General features: G+C 43.6%; 1 protein-coding gene across 1 annotated transcript; it reads right to left on the bottom strand.

Annotated features, from left to right (window-relative positions):
• Positions 1-691: 691 nt before the first annotated feature.
• DLEU7 (deleted in lymphocytic leukemia 7) lies at positions 692-8,975 on the bottom strand. The gene is made up of 2 exons (XM_072353168.1): positions 8,493-8,975; positions 692-898 (listed from the first exon to the last, which is right to left on the bottom strand). The coding sequence occupies exons 1-2, from the start codon at positions 8,973-8,975 to the stop codon at positions 692-694; spliced, it is 690 nt and encodes a 229-aa protein (XP_072209269.1).
• Between the last annotated feature and the right edge of the window lie 12,049 nt (positions 8,976-21,024).

Genomic DNA, 21,024 nt, shown 5'->3' on the forward strand with positions numbered 1-21,024 from the left:
ATACCTTTGCTTCACCGTGTTAATGCCTCTTTTGCTTTGCTTTCCATTCACCTCTACTGGATCATCTACCAAGGCCTTTTATGGCTTTAAAGCAATTGATCCCACAGGTCCCACATATTTTTTTCTTCTCTTTTTCTTTACTCAGTGGAAGATATCGCACCTTCACCTTTCCATTGATTTGTTGGCTGACTAAGGGAAAATGTAATAAAGATTTAGCAGGCTGTCTTTATTTGCGGTGTAATCAGGCTGTATACCTCCTCTTGAAGTGTTCCGTGCTTAAACACTATATTTTCTCTGTCTCTACCAAGCGTCCACTCCATAAAGAATTACTTGGAAACATATTTTCCTGAGCTGTGATGAAAATATGAAGATTTCTGATGCTATCAGCCTCTACCATTCTGTCTTCATTTTGAAACCTTATTATTTAAGAATCTATTCCTGTTGCTCCAGAGAAACTCCTGGAGGTGATCCCAGCTCCCATTCCTATGACTTTGGTGTGAGTTTGATATGAGAAGGTTGTTCAATAGTTTACAGCAATATTGTCTCCATTGGGAAGTCTCCACTAGTGTGAAGTCAGCAGGAACTCTCGCTACAGTAAACATCTCCAGGATTCACCTTTCAAGTTATCTGTGATTGTTACAGGACTGTTACAGCTCATGTGCAATACAAGTTCCTTGGCCAGTCTGCTGTTTCACACTGCCAGGAGATTTTGCAGGATTTGTCTCAGAGCAGATCGGGCTGGGATATAGGATTCTGAGGGGAAAACTGCCAGCGAACAAATGTGCTTCTCGATGATCATCTTCAGACACTGGTGTGCTTCACGCAAGTCTTTCTCAAATTGCTGTCCCTCTCTTTGTAAAGCCATGTGACTACAGATGTTTCTAAACTCAATGCTATCCTAAAAATAAAAGCAAAAAGAAGCGGGTGAAAAATAACGCTCCCCTGAGTTTTCCAGGCATGATTTTCTCGACATAAACTTCCTAACTTTTCACGTTCATCTCTGATTTAGTGTGAAACATTTTTAGTTTTGAGATACATGTAGTGTAACCACTAAATGCTGCTGCAAACTCACTTGGCAGAAATCCTTGGGTAGCTGTTTCACCTATTCACTCTTAAGGGTCATTTGCCTTCCGCAGGCGTCAGTGATTATGTTTTTTAGTTCTGTTTCTTCCAGACAGAGCTTTAGTAGCTGTCCTCAGCAATTCAACTTCCCCTACACTGACAGGCAAGGGTAGGACCTCAGGAAAATGTTATATCCAGACATCTCCTGAGAGCTCTCAGTGGCTTCTAAGGGCACAATGTGACAGCAGTCCTTTGAAACACCACTTCTGTGTGGTGTCCTTCATCTGTGAGGTGACTGGGATCACCAGTGAGGCAGGAGACCCTGATAGCTCTGCTGGTTGTACACCATGATGAAGCATGAAGACTTTCCAGTTCCTCTAATGTAGCAAGGTCTGGAGCTGAGAAGTGCTTTGATAACAACTTCACTGTTGGGGCAAATGCATTTCTTGACCCATTCCAGCCAACCTCACAAACTGCAACTCACAGAACATTCTGCCTGCTGGTTTCCCCTGAAAGGTCAGTAGTGCTGCTGGCTGTGGGACCTTGTCTTGCAGGGCAACCAGTGCTAGACCATTGTATTCTAAATCAGAGACGAGTGTGCATAGTCAGAAAGTTTTTGCCCGCCGCTGAGCTGGGCCATTGTAGCTTGTGAGCACATCTACTAAAAGAAACACATCTCTCTCCACCCTTGTCTGCTCCTACCTCTGCCTAAGAAGGTGATAGGAGCAGGTGGTAGAAGCAGAGTTTTAACTCACAATAGTTCCCCATCCTGGTTTGCTCATGTCAGCATGAAGAGAGGAGTACCTCATCAGTGGGAATGCAAATTTGGACGTGAAGAGGACAAAACATCTTCAGACATTAGGATCAGCCTCTGCCAGCCTAAAATGGATGTGCAAATGTGGTCTCAGTCAGAGCCTCTGACTTCCCAAAGTCCCACACACAATGAACTCATCTAGATAAACTGCAAGGAACAGGGGAGCCTTCTCCCATGGCTTATGGCACACACCAGATTTTAGCACCTCTTACCTCCTACACTTGATGTATTTACTCTTCTAGTTAGTGGCAGCCTGTGATTTTAGCTGAGAGGAAATTGAGTTTTAGGGTTATTCTTAAAAGCATGCAGGTTTAGACTTACCGTGGGTTTTGCCTTTGTTATTAAAAGAAACAAAGAAACCAGTTTTTAAAACTCCCTGTCACCCAGACAATCCCAGCTTCATAATGGCAGCAGCAGAAAGGATTTGCAGTTGAAGAATTGAAATGTGGGCTAACATCGAAAACAGTGCTGCCTGGTTACCCCAGCCAGCAAGCAGAAGGCAATCAGTGTGGAAATTTCTGAACTAGCCATCCGATACCATTCTTGGGCCCTTAGGTATTGTACAATAGCAGTTATGGGTCTGCTCTGAGCAAGGTGAACTCATCGCTCTGGCACGCCCTGTGCTGAAATCCAGAGAGTCCTGAGTCAGGAGGTTAGCTGAAAAGCAGCCTTTTTACACATATATTTCCAAAGTTTCCTTTTTCAGAAAGATTTTGATGTTTCCTTTGAAGGTCACCTTTCAAATCTGTTCTGTAAAGTTGCCTTAGGTATAAAATCCTTACTCAAATATATTAAGAGGTCAAATAAATTGCACTAAGTAAACAAGCTCGCTTTGCTCGCTTTTGCAGGTGTCCAGCACATGGGAGCTTTAGGATACATGACAGGGAATAAAAATTTGACTTATCTCTCCTTTCAGTAGAAGTAGATCATAACTAACTGGAGCAAACGTTTCTGACCAAAAATTCTTTCCATTTTAAGTTCAGGAAGTAGGGCCCTTGTGAGTTGAACTGATAGTGAGCAGCAGTTCGCGTGGTATTTTGCCATTTAAGAGATGCTAACAAGAACATCTGCAGTGATCTGAAGTGTTTTCAATTGCAGGACAGGAGTGGATCCTCCCTGCAGTTTTCATTTGTCAAGATCCATATGTTTAGACAGATGAGTTAATAAAGAACCTCCCCCAGAACGAAAACACCGTGGCCTACTAGTTTCAAGGCTGTCTAATTTATGGCTTAAAATTTTCCACTGCTCTGAGTCTGTTTCATGCAGTTGTCACTCAGTGGTAGGCTGAAGTTTCAGGATGTTTCTGATGGCCCAGCTTTTATTTTTGAACCTTAATGTAAAATTGATACTATCCACAAACTCACTTCAAGTGAATGAAGAGGCCACTTTAATAAAGGCTCCTTTAGAGAAGATACAAACCGCTTGCTTCCATCTTTGATTTTACTCTGAAACGCCGACCTGACCCATCAAACATATTCCTACAGCTGGCTCTAACAGACAGCTGCCTTTTCCTTTTTGCACGCTCGGATTTTAAACCCTGGCCCACTGCCAACCCTCAACATTTTTTCCTTAATCTCCACGCTCCCTTATGGACAAAATTTCCACTGAAGGCAGAGTGGCAGCGATGCTGCCCTGGTCCAGGTGCTGGATGCTCTCCATAGTCAGCAGGCCAAAACCTGGGAGTTGGGATGGGAGTGCCAGAGCTCCTGATGCCCATTCCTGGTAACTCGGCGCCTCCACCCACACTGACCTATTTTATATTTTTCTAGAATAGTATCTCAGGATGGCTCAGCCTCTGGAGGGATAAAATGCTCATGTAGGAAGTGATGTGAAAGTCAGGGACAGCTTCCTCCTGGAGGTTCTTCACATGGTCATTGGGGAGAACAGGAGCAGTTTACCAGACCCAGCTTAAATGCCTGTCATCCTAAAGGATGGACTGAAAATAGAATTGCCTCCTTCTCTCTGATGACTCTAAAAGGAAAGTGGTTTGAGCTGATCACACCCAGCTAAGATGCCATGAAGCCTTCACGGGGTAGATGAAGTGAATGGTCTGTAGCACAAGTCCTGTGAGAAACAGCTGAGGAAATAGGGATTGTTTAGTCCGGAGAAGAGGAGGCTCAGGTGAGATCTCTTTGCTCCCCACTAAACCCTGAAGAGTGGATGTGACGAGGTAGGGATCGGCCTCTTCTCCCAGGCAACAGTGATAGGACAAGAGGTGATAGCATTAAGATGCACCAGGGAAGGTTCAGGTTGGATCTTAGGAAACATTTCTTCTTGGAAAGAGCAGTGAGGCAGCGGCACAGGCTGCCCAGGGAGGTGGTGGAGTCACTGTCCCTGGAGGTGTTCAAGAATCATTTAGAAGTGGCACTGAGGGATGTGGTGAGTGGGCATGGTGGGGATGAATTGGTAGTTGGACGAGATGATCTTAGAGGTCTTTCCCAACCTTAACAATTCTATGGTTTTATGAGCCCTGTGTCCTGTCACTACCCATCTCATCTTCTAAAACTATTGCAGTTGGAAGAGTTCTCCTAAGCCTTGTACCATCAAAAATGCTGGAGTTGTTAATAAGTTCTCGTAAAGTTTCTATTTCTGAAGAAAAAATAATCCCACAATCCCCTAGTGTAGTTCATTCTGCGGTTTGCTGTTGTAAAGACTCTTTCTAACACAGCAGGTGCAGATGCATGCGGCGTGCAGCACTATCGTATTAATAAAATTGAACTGCATAAGCATATTTCCTCTGAGCTTCCAGAAAGATCTTGGAGGCAGTTCTTCACTTGAAAAACTTCAGATCGCTCATTTGTCAGTATTTAAAAAAAAAATATCCACCGAAACGAGTATTAATGCCTACGGCTTGCAAATAACTTTATGGAGGGTGAAGCAATCTTTTCCAGGATCAGCCTTCATATCAATTACTTTAAAAAATGAGTGCTCAAACCTATTAGGTCCAGGAACAACTTCATAATATCAGTGGCTGCAAAATGAGAAACGTGCATGCTGGCACATTTGTTCAGTCCGTGGTGGCAAATGAGGAGTCTGCTGCTGTTTTATGTGAATTCTAATGAAAGCAATTTATCTTGTTTCCGTCACCCCTGAGCCATTATTTATGAATCAGTCTTCAGATCTCTCACAGAGGGAAGAACTAGTCACTTTGGCACTGAGAACCCATCTCCTATTTGTTTTAGGAAATCAACAACCAGAAAACAAGCTTGTTAAGCACCAATAGAAATGTCACTGAGCAACAGCCATCCCTTCCATATTCCTCCCCCAGAACGTGTAGATCCCCTCGGTGAAGAGTCCTGTCCTTGTGCTGTGCCTTTGCTAGCTGTCCTGCAGGAAGCAGGCAATCTCTGGGTCTCCAGTTCACATGGCCAGAGTCAGTGATGCCTGATTCTGTGCCATTGTTTGGCCTGCAGTGAACTTGTGATTTCCCCTTTGTCTAAATATATAGGTCTAAATACAGTAGGAAAACAGAACAAACAGCCAATGCTGCTGCTTGACTTTGTGCTACCACTCAAGCCCTGGTGAAGAGACTTGCTCCTGGTACAAATGGAGTGCCATTAGACTAACCACACAGCAGCTGCACTGTTTCACCTCAGTGGGAGATACAGGGCAAGGGAACTGTGGTAAATGTGCACCTCTGTTGATGCTGCTCTAGACCCCCACCTTCTTCCTCCTCGGCCAGCAGAGCAGTAGTACAGCAGCACATGGGCAGGAGAAGCTTGCACAGTCAGAAGCTTTTTTTTTTTATTATCCCTCCCTGCCAATCTGGCACCTTTTAGGGACAGTGTTTTCTTTTCCCCTTTAAAGAAAATACCATGACTGTTTTGCAAATGGGACGGCTATTTTAACTTCTTAGTATGATTTATATTCCACTCCCTGCTGGCTGCCATTGAAATTGGCCCAGTCCAATTCACTCCACGTTTCTGATTTAGTACCGTTTGAACGACCCTTCGGTAACTCCAGCAAAGGAGACAGGATGTTATCAAAAAGCTGGAGTAATGCATAGCTGCACCTGAGCACAGCCAGGGCAAGCCACACACTGCTATTTTGGGAAGGTTTTCTACCTTTTATTTTTCCTTTTCAAATGCACTCAAATTGCTGCTTAAAATACAGAATCTCTCACTCTGTTAAAAAAAGAAAAAAAAAAAAAAAAAAAAAAAAAAAAGGCTGTTCTGTTCACCTTGGCAGTGTGTAATTATGGGAGAGAGAAAACGTGGTGGTTATTACAGGGCGTCTTTGTGAAGGCATTAGGCGCTAGAAGTTTGCCTGTGGGTGCCGATGCCAACAATCAGCCAGGTGGGCAATGGGATGATGCAGCCAGCTGGATCCTGAGGTGAGGGGAAAGGGGCCCCTTGCCCATCCCATCTTCACACACACCGTTTGACTGAGCAAACTTTGTGGCGGTACTGCATACAAAACCGGTGATTACACTCTCACAGTCACTAGCAAAAGACTTGCTCCAAATTCCTGCAAGCATGTCACTTTTCATCAGAAATTAATGCACTGTTTTTAATTGCTGAGGAAATGTACTGTCTAACACACAGTGGAACTCAGCAGAGAGTATTTCCAGTAATCACAGGCACTTAAGTTTTGTCATTCCCATTCCTCGACTCTAAATTTTCTTCAATCCTTTGCCTATGTTGATGCCATTGTACAGGGTAATTTTTATCAGTACCAATACTTCAAAAAGAAACCAAGGAACAGACAGAGAACACACAAGAAACAAGAAGGGCAGGATTGCCAAGAGAGACCAGAAAGACTTAACTGTACCGAGAAATAACAAGTACCAAATACTGACTGTGTGCAACTGTCTCTGGGCCATAAAGCCAAAATCTTCCTTCAAAAAACAGTGAGTGGAAGGACATGTTACCAAGGGCTGCCATGTTGAAGGGATTTTGGCCAACTCATTTGCCAAGAGCTTATTTATAAGGGTTTGTTCATGTGAATTTATGAAGAGGTTATAATATAAATGGATCCCTTGAAATCCAATTTGCTTCAAAATCAAATCTGCAACAGTGAAATTACTTGCAGCTAAAGGGGTCAGTTATCCGTGACACAGAGACTGTAGAAACCAAGCACAGAATTTATGTAACCTTCCTGTAAAACGGAAGGGGGAAAATGTCCCAGAGCTCAGTGGGTCATAATAATGGGTTTTCAATGAAGAAAAAACTAACTTAGCTTCAAGTGCAATAGGAAAATCAGAATCCAAAGTAAACTATATTCCCAGTGGTATCTAAACACATACATTCACACAAGCAATATTAAGGTAGTTTTGGGAAAGAAGAGGAAGAAAATAAAGACTTCCTTGAGACAGCTGTATTTTATCAAACCAACTTTTGTTTATAGAGAAATAAATTGCATTAATTTTAAATTACAAGCAATGAAGCAATCTTGCTGTAAAATTCATATTACAGAAGTCCAAACTATCTTTGCACTCTCATTTTTGAAGTGTGTTGTCTAACAATTTTGGCTGATTTTTAACACGCTCATGGGTAGCTTCTATTATCACCTCTACCACCTCTGGGCAATTTGGATCCAAATCTTCAACATTTGCTTCTGACTCTTGGTGACTGTACTTATCATTGAGTTGTATCTTGACTCGAGATAACACGGATGTGATTTTTCACAGACCATGTACAATCACAAAGCTAGTCAGACCCAGCATGCTGGTCTTGCACACATGAAGACAGCATCTTGGAATATCTCAAATTCATCAGCAATATACTGAGAAACCCAGTCATTGTTTGTTTTTCCCTGCAAAAAATTAACCATCATATCAGACTATGTGGCTAATTCTTTGTTACTTCCCTATCCTTCATCTTCCCATACTGTGCTGGCCCACTCTGGGAAGACTGGTATAAAGGAAAAAGGGCAGATTTTAATTGTATCTCAATTTGCCAGACGGTTGGAGACAACTACTAATGGAGTTTGTGTGGTATGCATCTTTGCTACTAAGGGCTGGATAAGCACTGCAGTCTTGTTCTACGTGGTACACCCAAGGCTCATCCTAAGGTAAGCTTTGAGGCAATGCCAATGTCATCTGACTTGGAGTGAGACCTATCGAACTGTTTAACCAGCCCCTAAAACCATGACTTGCAAGTTCGCGTCTAAGCTTTCTATTAATTTTCTTTATTTATTAATATGCATAGTCATTGCATTTATTGGAAAACCTTCAGGAAACTGTTTGTTGGGCCTCATATGCTGGATGTATGGTGTACTATTGTGCCACAGGCTCTGCTGGGCAGTCACATTCCATTTGTAGGTTACTGGTCATGTCTGCATCTTGTGCTGTTCTTTGGATCATTTAGGGAAATTTAAGTTTACAAAACTAACTTTTGGAAGATCTCAGAGTAATATTTCCAGGCTAACCAGTGTGAAAGAAAACCTATATTCTACCAAAAAGTGCTTTTGTACCCTGAATCCTCGTGATGCAACTACACTGAACCATCAGTAACTCATTAACTTGTATTGCAGGCTACAGGTTTAGATGAAAATTACTGGACATGAAACTTCCAGTCCACAGGGCAAAACCCAGCACATGCAGTTACCAGTGCAGTCAGCAGTTCCTTTGCAAAAAGCCCAAGAAAAAGAGTTATTGTTTTTGTCCCTTACTTACTTTTGGGTGGAGAGGAAAAGAATGCAGCTGTACAAGAGGGAGCAGGAAGGTCTGCTCTACTGTTACAAGCCGCATGGTTGCATCCACTACTCGGGACAGCTTGCTGCACAGAGCCTTCTCTCGCAGTGTCTCAGGCCTCTCCAGCCTGAGTTGCAACCGCTGCTGTGGCCTGGGCTCCCCTAGGCTGAGGGCAGTTGGGTCTCCGCTCTCCTCTTCTTCCTCTGGACTTCTCCCTGGGGCTTTTCTCTCCTTCTCCAGCTCCCATGCCCAGCCAAGCCCAGCCACCTCAGTTTTCCTTCCTGGGCTGAGCCAGGCTGGCCCATGCTGACCAGTGCCATCACTTTGGGCATGGAAAGGCTGTGCGGGGCTGCAGGGTGGGTGGGGGGCTGCACCATCTTTCCTACCTCCCCACACTGCCTGGAGTGTGCGGAGAGCCTCTACCTGGTGCTCGAGGGACTGGAGCAGAACAGCCGGACCAGCCATCAAACTCCTTCCCCCCACAGTCCCGACCACAGCCTCTTAAGCCCTGTTGTGCCCCTTCCCTCCTCCGTATCTCTCACCCCATGGTGGGTGGCCGCTCACCCTGCCCCACCCCAGGCTTATTTTGGCAGATCTGGGGGAGGTTTGCACATCCCCAGCTGGGTGCAGAGCAGGGCGCGGTGTAAATCCCTCCACCATTTCCACTGGGACCAGCCTTGCCAGGCCTGGCCCATCCACAGTGTAGCCTCAGCCCTTTGAGGGCAGCTTTATAAAGCTGGGTGCTGAAGGATTTTACAACGTGCTTCCATGAGTAATTTAAAAGGGGAGCAAGGAATGATTTCCTTCCAAACCCCTCCCAGCTTTAGGGATCATCAGCGTGAAGCTGATTGAGGCTCCTGCATCTCCGAGTGACACCAGCTGCTGGAAATGTCCAGCTAGCATTTCAATCAGAACTTCTCAGCCTTCCTTGGTTTTATTGCTATTATTACTCACAACCCTGAAATGCATCAAATGCATCCAAACTTATCAGCCTGACAGCGCTGCATTTGGCACACGGAGGGAAAAAGAAAGAAAACTCAAGTAGGAAAACAGTGGGTTGGAAATGGTAAGGCTGAACGAGCCCCACCTGAAATAACTCCAAAAAAAGGCATTTCTGGCTTTGGCAAGTCAGCCAGAAGGATCCTATATGTTTTTGTATATGGTTCCCAGAGGATTTCAAACTGTAAGATTTGATGCTAAACCTATTTCTGTGCTGTGAAACCAGGGACAGCTGTACAAATATTTGCTGTTTTTAATTAAACCTAACATTGCTACTTCCTTGATTTAAGTTAGGTCAAAGGACTGGCAATTTTATGCTTTGATAGATGAAGAAAAACAGTTGTGGGTGTTGCGTTTTAGAAATATGTTATAAAATAAGAAGTCTGAGGGAAAAGGCCACAGAGGCTATAATAGCTCTGCCCTTGTGCTTTCTTCTCAGAGATGTTTTCCTTGTCAAATATTTTGCCTTATCCTTACAGCAACTGTTTCTACTGTAATTCTGCTCATTATTTTTCCTTGAAAGACTTTTATCTAAACTTTCCAATTGCTCTCAAGTTCAGTTTTAGGTAGCGTTCCCTCAGCTTTGTGTTCTTTGTAGATTTAAATTAATCTGCTTTGCTGAGGGGAGATGAGGAGCGACATGTCTGACCACACTCTTGTTGGATCTCTATACAACATCTAAATCCCTTGGCAGAGCAGTTGACAGCAGTTCCCTTTGGAGTATCTCCCATCTCCACTTCTGCTCCTCAAAGCCAGGTTCTGCTGTCCCTGTCTCTTCCAAAATCAAGTAGACCAATCCCATCTAAAGGCTAACAATAAAGTAAATCAGTTTGGAGGTCTATTTATTGGTCATCAGAGCACCAGCTTGGGAAGAGGAGGAAAATTCTCCTCTCAGATGCATGGCTGGTTTACTGCTTGTTCTGAGACTTTCCTTTCACCCACTCTTCCACTATGGGAAACAAGGATGATAATGCTGATTCTGGAAGATACTTCAGTATATTTTCAGTTCTTCGTTAGTATTATTAGTGCTAGTGTATTATATTACTACTACCAGCAGTTTTATTAGTATATAAGTACATATAGTATTAGTACTGATATCAAAAGGTATTTTGCTTCTTTCCTAAAGGCTTACACCTCTTATTAGTTAGGATTCACAACATGGCAGGACTCACAGCAGGCCATCAAGCTGAACAGCTGTGATTGAGGTAAATGTGTGAAAGTTGTTAGGACTGATTAAAAGTACCTGTGAAAGAGAGCGGAGAAGAACTGGCCAATGTGCTGTTTATCAGCTTGCTCACTTCCTAAATGCTAGAAATATGATCACAGTAATCCGAAATGTTGGGCTGGATTAACATTTTATAAGTCCCCCCTCCACCCCCCCCTTTTTTTTGGTACTAAAACATACAGAAACTTCAAACTTTCTAACAAGACCTAATCAGGAATTCTTTAAGAGAAACATCATACAGACACAATTGCAAAAAGGAGAAGTGAAAGTCTGTCTTTATTTCCAACATCTGCTTCCCTGTCTGCTCATTGTTTATCTATCCACCATGTGGAGCCCTGAAGATATTGAGCCATCCATCAAGCAGAGAGTAAACCAAAAAGAGATACATCATAACTTAATGTTAAAGAAATCATATGCTGTGACATCTACCTTCATTACTGCTAGTACCTCTCACCTCATAAGTAAAACCATGGCAGAATGGGTCTGTTATCTGCCTTTAAAAGGGTTGGGGTGTGTATCCATAAATCCAGGGGTTCTCTTCTTGCCACTAATGCTGGCCCATCTGCTTTGCAGAGTAGATCTGAAAGGGTCGAAATGGATGTAGAAGCTTTCCCCAAATTCCAACACATTATAAGGGAAAGCCAAGTTTGTTCCTACTGTACTTCTGCTATAATTGAATGTATTTTTACAGTCAATGAGCTTTTCTCAATGAGTTAACCATCCTTTCAGAAAAATAAGATGAATAGCTGCTTATTTTAATCTGGCAGCACTTTGAGCAAATACAGCATTTTTTCTGTCTCATATAGCTCAAGGCTAAAACCAAAAGAGCAAGAGAGCTCTTCCCCTCCCCAACCCCTTTCAAAATGAAAGTCAAGGTTTTGCGGGATTCAGCACAATCCATGGGATTTATGTTGCACCTGTTGAATTCTCACAAGAAATATCAATTAAAACATTGTGATTTTGGAAGGAGTGTAGGAAATCCATGGGGAGACTCGAGCTCCGTGGATTTTCTGCACCTGCAGCTGTCCCGCCTCGGTGCCTCTCTCAGTAAGGGGGGCTGTCGGGCCAGTGCCACGCACTGCTCCATTTCCATCACTGCAGGGGGAGAAGCCCATTTCCCTGAGCTGCGCCTTGCTTGCTCTCTCTTGTTTGAGTTGGCACCTGCTGACCGTATCTGGACGATGAAGCCTTCCAGGCACAGCACTGGAGCATTTGGTCGCACAGCTCTGGGACGCTGTGAGGTGGATGCAGCCAGCACTTGTGCTTGTGTTGAACATCAGGGCTGCAAGAGGGAAACAGGAGGCTGAGACGTTACAGTCCCAAACAAAAAAATCAAATCTATGATCAGTTTTAACAGTTGGAGTGGCAGTGAGTTTGTAAGACTTTGTCCCTGGCTCATTTTAGTGGGATTTATCGGGAGAATGGGTGGGTTTTGCATTACTGCTGGTTACTGCTGTTGCTGTTCGCTAGTGGGATGGCCCTGGCAGCGCAGGACCACAGAACACATGGGCTCTTTCAGAAGCAAGCATATGTCCAGCAAATATCTACATATGTTCCTAGAGGTAGATCTAATTTAGACTTTATTAGGATATCCCAATCACATCTTCCTCCCCTCTCTCTCCCTCCCCACACTTCTCCTCTCTTCAGAAATCTATTATTGCTGCTCCAGCATGAAAATGCTGAGGGCTGTTTTGCTGCTGCATGGGCACAAGTACCATGAGTATTTAGGCAGAGAACTACATGGATGCTGGATGTTGCTGGGGCTTAATGAGAAAGGCAATTGAGAAAGTTTCCTGAGCAAGTGTATATGCACAGTAAACTATCAGATGCATTGTGGATAACAGCAGAGTCTTTCTGGAGTGCAGTTTTGAGTGCAGTTGAATAAATTCTGCTATTTAAGTATCAAATGCTGTGGCTGGATCTTGAACCTAAGAACATCTGAGCTGGTTTGCATCACTGCACCCTAAGCTAATATTCTCTCTCCCAAACCAGGAGGCAATACCCCCAGTGTTTTCCTCGAGGCTTATCCCCAGCATATCAGGTGCACTCACACTGCAATAACCCCCAGCCAGGCCACTGGGCTGCCTGAACTGTGGCAGGAGGCAACCACATTCACAACATGCCCCAGAGAAAAGGGAGACAGTGGCCGCAAGAACATGCAGGTTGATGAATGTGAAAAGGTAAGTAAGTTGTCAAGTGTTTCCAGAGCCTCTGACCATTCTCAGCTAGCAGTATTTTCTGTTTCTCTGATGTGTTTTGTTTTGTTTTGTTTTGTCTGTTTGTTTATTTTGTTTAGTAACACACAGTTACTCTTCAAGTGCTTATCCGCTTTCCCTTTTAACCCACCTCAAACTGTTAAAGCCACAATATCTCTGGCAACAAAGTCTTTGCCTACTTACTGCTTTAAGAATCACTTCTTTGTTTTCAGCCTAGCTTCTTTGTGGCCCATCGTTCTTCTACTGGAAGCAACAAGTGAGTTGCTTCTCCATGAAGCCAGGACTTTGCGGATCTCTACCATATTGCCCCTCTTCCAGGCTGGAGAACCCAAGATGGCATAATCATGGAAGACATTTAATACTTTTGATCATCCCTGCTGCTCTTCTTTGAGCTTTGACATCCTGAGGAGACCAGAAGATCAGACAGGATTAAAGGAGAAGGTGAACCCTGGATTTAAAGACATTCACTGTAAAAAGAGCCCTTAAGGTGTCACTGCTCCTTTCTAACTTCTTCCCCTTCTCCTACTGCAGCTTACTGCCCTCACAGAGCACCACCCCTCTTCCTCAAAGCATAGAGTCTGTGCAGACCGCTTACAAAATGCCAAACACCTGACTTAAAATGGGCAGCATAGCAGTGGTGCAGCAGAGATTAGCCATGTCTGGCTGGGGGCTCTGCAGCCGAGGTCTGAGTACAGCAGCTCAGCCTATAAACCAGCTGGGCACTGCAGCGCTGCCACCAGCGTGGCTCCTCCTGTGGCCAATATTTGAATGGACTTCAGCAGATGTTCCTAGGATACAAGCACAAAAATATTTTCACTCTCCTACGTGTCATTCAGGGGAGAAATCTTGCCCTCAAAACCGACCTTTTTATGTAACACCAACTAAACACACATTTTCATCTATGTGGAGATACTCTGTTAGAAATGAATGTGCTTCTAAGCATTTGGAAGTGTAAAGGTGATATTTATAAAGTGACCAGAACACCCACCACGCGCTGCATAAGCCAGTGAAAATAACAGCTGCTGAGTTTTATCAGCTTTAGAGCACCACAGGAGCAGCGCAGAGAGTGGTTCGACTGCGATGTGTCAGTGCTGAGCACAGCTGACTGATGTGCTGCTGTAGCTAAAGACAGGGTAATCATATAGAGTCTGTACGTATGATGCTAAAATGAGTCACAGTCTCATGGCTTTTCAAATGTTTTTTTTCCTAATATCCACATCTGTAGTGTGTTTATGAGAGTAAAAGCAGTGAAAATTCCTGCCGGTCAAAATAACTTTATTCTGAAGAGCATACCTAGGGTGTTGTCTTCCCTCCGTCCCAGTGGTAAACATGTTGATGTTGGAGAAGAGGAAGGGCTGGTATTTTTCCTGGATGAATGAAGTACAGCTTTATCATTTTGCATTAACTCTTTTGGTTGCTGTGTACACATTTTGAAGCTCCTATTTTGTGTTCTGACCATACAAACTGCTGTTTCTTTTTTACTATATTTTATTCCATTTTATTTCTGATACTAAGGACCTCATGTAAAATCTGGGGTGGGAGGGGGGGAATCTGGTAAGAACTGAAGAAAATACAATTAATTACCTGAAATGACAGTTTTGTTCTCGGAAGAGCTGCCACCATACAAAACCTTCATTAATATTTTATTTTCTAGGGCCTTGAAATACAACTTACATTTTCCTGAGGGGAAATTTCAGATAAGTTAATTGAGCCTGCATTTCAATAGATAGTACAAGTCCGAATCAAATGGCATGGGTGCTGGAAGACACAGCAGTCCCACCTATCCCCAGTATTGCCTTGCCCACTTCTGCATTGCCTTCTCCCTCATATCTGCGCAGTATCTGGAGTGAGAAGCTGATCTAGGCTTAAACTTACCCAGAAAAAAACAAAACAAAACAAAACAAAAAAAAGAATACTTTCCAGACGGATTTTTTCCCCTTGGAAGCTTGCTTTGCAGATACGCAGCTGCTGTGTTCGCACAGAGGAGGGATGCTGAGGCAGGCACAGGCAATAGGAGATGAGGGATCATTTTTCTTAGCCATACACGTGCCAATTTGTAATGTTCATCCGACTGTTGCCACAACTAACCCAACAGTAGCAGTATTTATTTTTGCCAGGAATAAATGGAAATATTTATTTAAAACCATGAATAAATATAGTCATATATCTTTACAAGCAGGGATAATAAGAACGGTATAAGTAAGCTCAAGAAATCTAAATATACATTTTGTGGCATGAAGGTTGTTGCTACAGGCTCGGTCTCACCTGGGCTATAGCTACAGTTTGCAGATGTGCTGAAGGATGGTTCATATGTTAAGAGCAAGTGACTCATAATTAGACCTTCTGGGAAACATTATGGGTTACCTAAATTCAGAAAGGAGTTCAGAGAGAGGAAACCAAGCTTAAAAGAGCTGCGAGACTCAATCTTGTGCTGCGTGCAGGATATCAGGTGGCAGGAGGAGGAACTGGCTCTGACCAGAGGGGCTGGAAATGAGCCTGTCTTGGTAGGGACAGATCTGCAAGGCTCCCAGCAAGGACGTGAGCTGGCGAGGAAGGTGGGAGAGAGTCCCTGGATAATTTTGAACTTCACATTAATGAACCCGGCTTCCAAGCAGAACGTTCTTGGGAAAACAGGAAAGGAAAGAGGTTGAAGCGGAGCCAAAATTTAGACTGGGTGAACAGCAGGATTCATAAATCTGTGTGCAGTTTTTACCCACTCTTGCAGAACCCCAGTCATGAAAGAAAATCACAATTTTGAGTTTGAAAATCCACATGGCAATGTGTGAGCTGTTTATATGGGTGCATGCTCAGCTGAGTATCCGAATGAGAGACTGAATGTTGGTCCAAGAGTTACTGGCTGCAAACAGACAGCTGTTTACACTGAAGGAGAAAAATGGCACACAAATGTCCTACCATTGAAGAAAAGGTCAGGTCAGATGGATAAGAATCATTGTTCATCCAACAAAAGAGGCTGAGGCAGGCCTTCAGAGTGAGATGTGGTAACAACAAATAGAACTACTAATAAATCTGTTTCCAGTATTGTGCCCCTGCTTGCTGTTTATGCATGTGAGCTGGGTAGGTGGCCTACTGAGTGCATATGTAGCAGCGGATCCCTGCTTTTATCTGGATAAGAATTAAAAAACACCACCCTGTGTTTTCTATTTCATCAATGGTGAGACAAGCAGCTTCACAGGGTGGCATGCTCCACAGTAAAACTGACACAAAGCTCCCTGTGAATGATGTTTCTAGATGAACTGCTTAGGCCAGGCACTACTCTTCTAGATGGCTGAGGTCAGGTGGGTGAAGCTACTTTTCTTCAGAGTCACTATAGGGCTTTCAAAATACAAAACTCATGTCCAAGAAGCTGAATGCAATTTGAAGTCGCTAATACTGATCTATAAATATGTTTCCATCTTCCTAAAATTATTTATTCCTGGATCCACACAACTTCCACATTTACGATGGCAGCTCCCACTAGATTTCACCAAAGAGGTATTGTTTTGCCATTGACACTCCCACGATACATGAGTTCATCAGAGTCCGCTGTTTGAATCAGGCATATGAGGGGCCAATTCATTGAGCACAATTTATTCCAGATCTTTGCAGAAATATACGATGCTCTTGAGCCTGTACAGATGTCTAGCCAATAGGGAGCTGTCTGGCTACACAAGTTTTTTATATATTTTTCAACTAAATCAGAAATCCAAATGCAAAAGTCAGCACTTGGGGATGTCTACATGGATTTGTGACTCTCCTGCCTGAGTTCTGAGGTTATAAACCAGCGAAGGGATTAAACTCATACGTACATTTTTCTTCTTTATGTGACAGACCTAAGATGAATAATATTGTTCATTTGCAGAATCAGAGAGCATTTAAATGGGAAATGCTTCTTCAAATTGTTGAAGTAAAATCCTGGCCCAGTTGAAGGTGGCTTCAGGCTGGTTTGAATGGTACTCAGTGTCACCATTCTTCACAAGTGGATCTCTCTTCTGCTAACTCTTGATGGTTTCCTGTGTGTATTTGATAGGGCCTGGTTCACTCCCGTCTAAAGATACACAGAAAAAGAACATATAATGGCAATCCTGAAGCATATGCCAACATAAAGCAAAGGTATTTAATACGACTGTAATGTAACTCATTTTTTTCTGTCCTTTCAGAAAGCCTTGTGTGAAAGAAATGCGGACTGGAAGAGGAAAGAAAAATGAAGTTGTTGGTAGCCAGTGCACAAATCGTGTGTCTGTTTGAGCCCATAGAAATGGGTTCAGTAATGACTGCACACATTCAGTTCATGAATCCCATCACACCCATGTCTCTGACCCCAGTGCATCCCTCCCAAGAACTGAAACCAAAACCACCAACAGCTCATCAGGTGCTACGCCAAATACACATGGACTGTGTCACACCTGCTGCAGATCCCTCCTGCCAGAAGCAGGGAGGCCATAAACCCACATCAGTAGCATCCTGGGAAATTGTGAGCCTTAGCAGTGAGGAGGTGGATGCAAACCTGACCTGGACCAGCAGGATCCTGACAGATGGCTGACTGTACTTAGCTTCAGGCAGAGGGAAATGCTGAATTACTGTCCCCTTCCACCCCTGTTCCTACTACTGTCAGTTTGCTGTGAGCTGGGAGGGCAGCACAGCACACTCAGCAGATAGTGGAGCTCTCCATATCCATGCACAAACAGTACAGTTCACATTAAGCAGCGATGTGGAACATTTGGCCCCATGTGATGTCCTTATGCCTGTAAATGTGATTTGCTGGCAGCAGACACAAGCTGAACAATTCCATCTCTTGAGTATTTGCTAAGGAAAGGAGGACAAGGACTGAGATCCAGTTCTGGACCCTTGGTTAACTTGGCTTGTTCTCTCTCTGGCTCTACTATGGACCTTCTCTAAAAGACAGTGCCCAGGCATAGTTTTGAGCAAACCTATGCTAGCTTTGCTTCTCTCCTTCTTACACCATTCACTAATACTATCCCAGCAGGCTTTGCATCCCCAAACACCTCTATATACTTGTATTACCTAGTTCAAGGGATGAAACATGGACCTCAGTGTCTTGCTGTGAAGCATAACTCTAGTGGGATGCAGCTTTGGCTTTGCAGTACTTCAGAAACTTTGTGAAGAAAAGGTTACAAAAAACAGTAATGACACCTGAGGGCAAGGAGTATAACCTGAGGCCTACAGGAGACCTCAAGCCATGTTGGTATGACTGCAGTTTGCTTGGAAGAAGGCTCCTGTCATGCAGTGAAGATGAAAGTCAAGTGGTATCTACTAAATGGATAGTCAGACCCTGTGCTGGATCCATACTGACAGATACTGGAGAAGACAGCATCTGTTAAATCTATCAGGTTATGCCTTGGCATTCCTTATACCTGGGTGATGCTGGTGATCAGAGCACGGGGCCATGGAAGCTGACCCTTCAGTGATGGAGAAGCTCTGAAAGAGTCCCTGAGCTCCAGGGTCCCACTACTGCCTAATCAGAGAAGAAAGAAGGCTGAACCTTGTACAAATGGTTGGAAGAATCCAGGATGAGAAGCATAAATAGTGCCAGCTTGGGAGAAAAGCCTTATACTTGCAGTTCATTTTTCAGTGTAGGAAGAGGTGATGACAGCCTACTTACTTCCATCCAAATCCATCTGTCATCCAGTCCTGGGAGAGGACTTCAATCTCTACATGGGGCACACTATATTTTTAATCCAATTATAATATGGCTCAGCCTCTTTCCTATAGCTTAGGCTGAAGCATGAACAGAATTAGACAGTAACTGCATTCAAAAGCCATAACCATAAACTTGATGGTTTGCATAATTTAGATGGGAGTTTCCTTAGAGATTTGCTGTAAATACTGAAATTCAGACTCCCCCCACAACCCTTTCTCTTTTTTCTTCCAAAGGCAAAAAGAAAGCTCTGCAGAAATTTTGCAAAAGGTGTAGAAAAAAAAGGTAATCTCTCTAACAAGAAGGGACAGTGTGGTGCACGGCCTTATCTTGCAAGCATCGCTGTGGATGGTTGTTATGTGGTTTTGGGTCTGAAGTAAGATCCTGCAGTCTGCAGGATTTGGCTCATATCTCTGCAAGAGCACGTACAACTTTCCCCACATCCAACATTACCTGCTTTCAGTACAACGCATGGCTGTGTGCAATTTGTAGAGCGCCTCACCATACCAGTTGTGTGCCCCCGGTGGCGCACGGTGTTAGAACCGCCGCTTGCAACACCGGAGGGCCCGGGTTCGAATCCCCCTTGTGGCGCAAGTGGTACAAGTGCTGCTCTGCTACACTAGAGGGCTCGAATCCCGGGAGTTGGACTCGATGATCTCTAAGGTCCCTTCCAATTTGCACGATACTATGATACTATGATATGATGATACAGTGCCTCGAGTGGAAAACAAAAAGTCTCAATTACCGACAGCTTCCTGGTGCTTGCTGTAGGTGATTTGGCTTCTAATGTGATTATAAATTAATATCCCATTACCACGTTAGGAAAATTAACACAAGCTTAATATTCTTTTTGCTGGCCTGTCAATTTTAACGTAATTTGTTTTGGCCATGTAAGAATTTAAGAAACATAATTCAGCCAAATAGCTATGGTTAGTGCATGTCCCTGACCAAAGAGCACCGTGCTCCTTAATGCTGAAATTCAGACAAAACATAATGACTTCTTATTGCAGCATTATGCCTAAAAAGGATCAGGCTCTATTAGATGTAGTAATGGAGTTGTAAAACACCTACACCCCTACTGTTAATATGGGCAAGATATTATCATTTTCTTAAAGAGCTGGAGGAAGCCGTTAGTTTTCCTATGCAGATCTTCATTCACACGTGTCTGAAGTAGTAATGGGCTACTGGACCTTCCACAATGGATCCTCTGTATCTTCACTCACCTGAACGCCCCATGGCCAAACTGAAAGTAAGCTGGAAGAGGTAAAAAGACACAGGGTGTACTTTTCTACTTTCCATTACAGAAAGAAAAAAAAAAGAAAAGAAAACAACCCTTCAGTCTCTGGCAGGCTTCATTTGAACCATTGCAAATTTTACTTACCTATAGATTCATACCATGTGGTGGGTTATTTAGAGTTTATATTAAGGATGGTTATACTTACTTAATGCAAGAACATTTGTAAGAAAGACATGTGTACCGGATACAATATCCAGTCTATCTCTTCCCAAGCAGAAAAAAACTTGCTGAAATCTTCCCCACAGCCCTCCCCAAAGATCTGGGACCCTGTCCAGGTATCTGTATACTTTTTCTCTGAATTTTCCATCCAGAGCTTGTGAAATGTATGTAAAGCTAATTCTGTAGGTCGTTCTTGTGGCAGAGCCTAAGCTAGTTACACAGGGCTCTCAAACCAGATCAGGCAGTTAGTGAAGCAGGTAAATGGGAAAACAGGCAGACTGCTGCAGCACAACAGCCAGATGCACACCACATTCATCTCACTTCACCTTTGACTTCCACAGAACGTGACCGAGTGAATGAGTTTCAGTTCTAAGCCTCAGAGAGGTTGTAAAGGGACGCCTGGGTTAACTGCACCCTCCAAGGACAGTGTGATGCTGCAAAGCATCCAAAGACATCCACACAGAGCTGACGGATGAGATGCAGGGCTGTGGCAGAGCAGTGCCTGTGTGGAACAGCAGCTGGAAGCCTGGTGAGATACAGCCACGTATCTCAGACAGCACAGCATGGCTGCGCTTTGGCAATGTAGTCTTAAAGAACTAATCATTAAATGTTCCGGTTGAGTTCAAAACCATCCCTCCAACTAACTAAATAAATGCCCTCAAATTAAAAATTTCATTCAAATTTCCCCAGCAGTTTTGTTTTTCCCTATAAAATCAGAGATTTCCATCAGAAAAAAGTTGGTTTTGTAAAGAGTGCCCTTTCCTGTGTGGCAGATCATTCCCAACAGAAAATTCCTAGCAATCTCTAGGCTTAGAAAGAGGTGTTTTGTGGGTTTTTTCTTTCCTTTTTGTGATCTTGTTGGGTCTTTTTTTTACTTCAGTCTCTAAGCCTCTGAAAGGTACAGGCTGGAGTACATGGCTTTTCATAGCACTTCATACTGGCTCATTTGTCTCATTGTTTAC

This window comes from Excalfactoria chinensis, chromosome 1, assembly GCF_039878825.1.
Source record: "Excalfactoria chinensis isolate bCotChi1 chromosome 1, bCotChi1.hap2, whole genome shotgun sequence".
In the NCBI taxonomy this organism is placed as follows: domain Eukaryota; kingdom Metazoa; phylum Chordata; class Aves; order Galliformes; family Phasianidae; genus Excalfactoria; species Excalfactoria chinensis.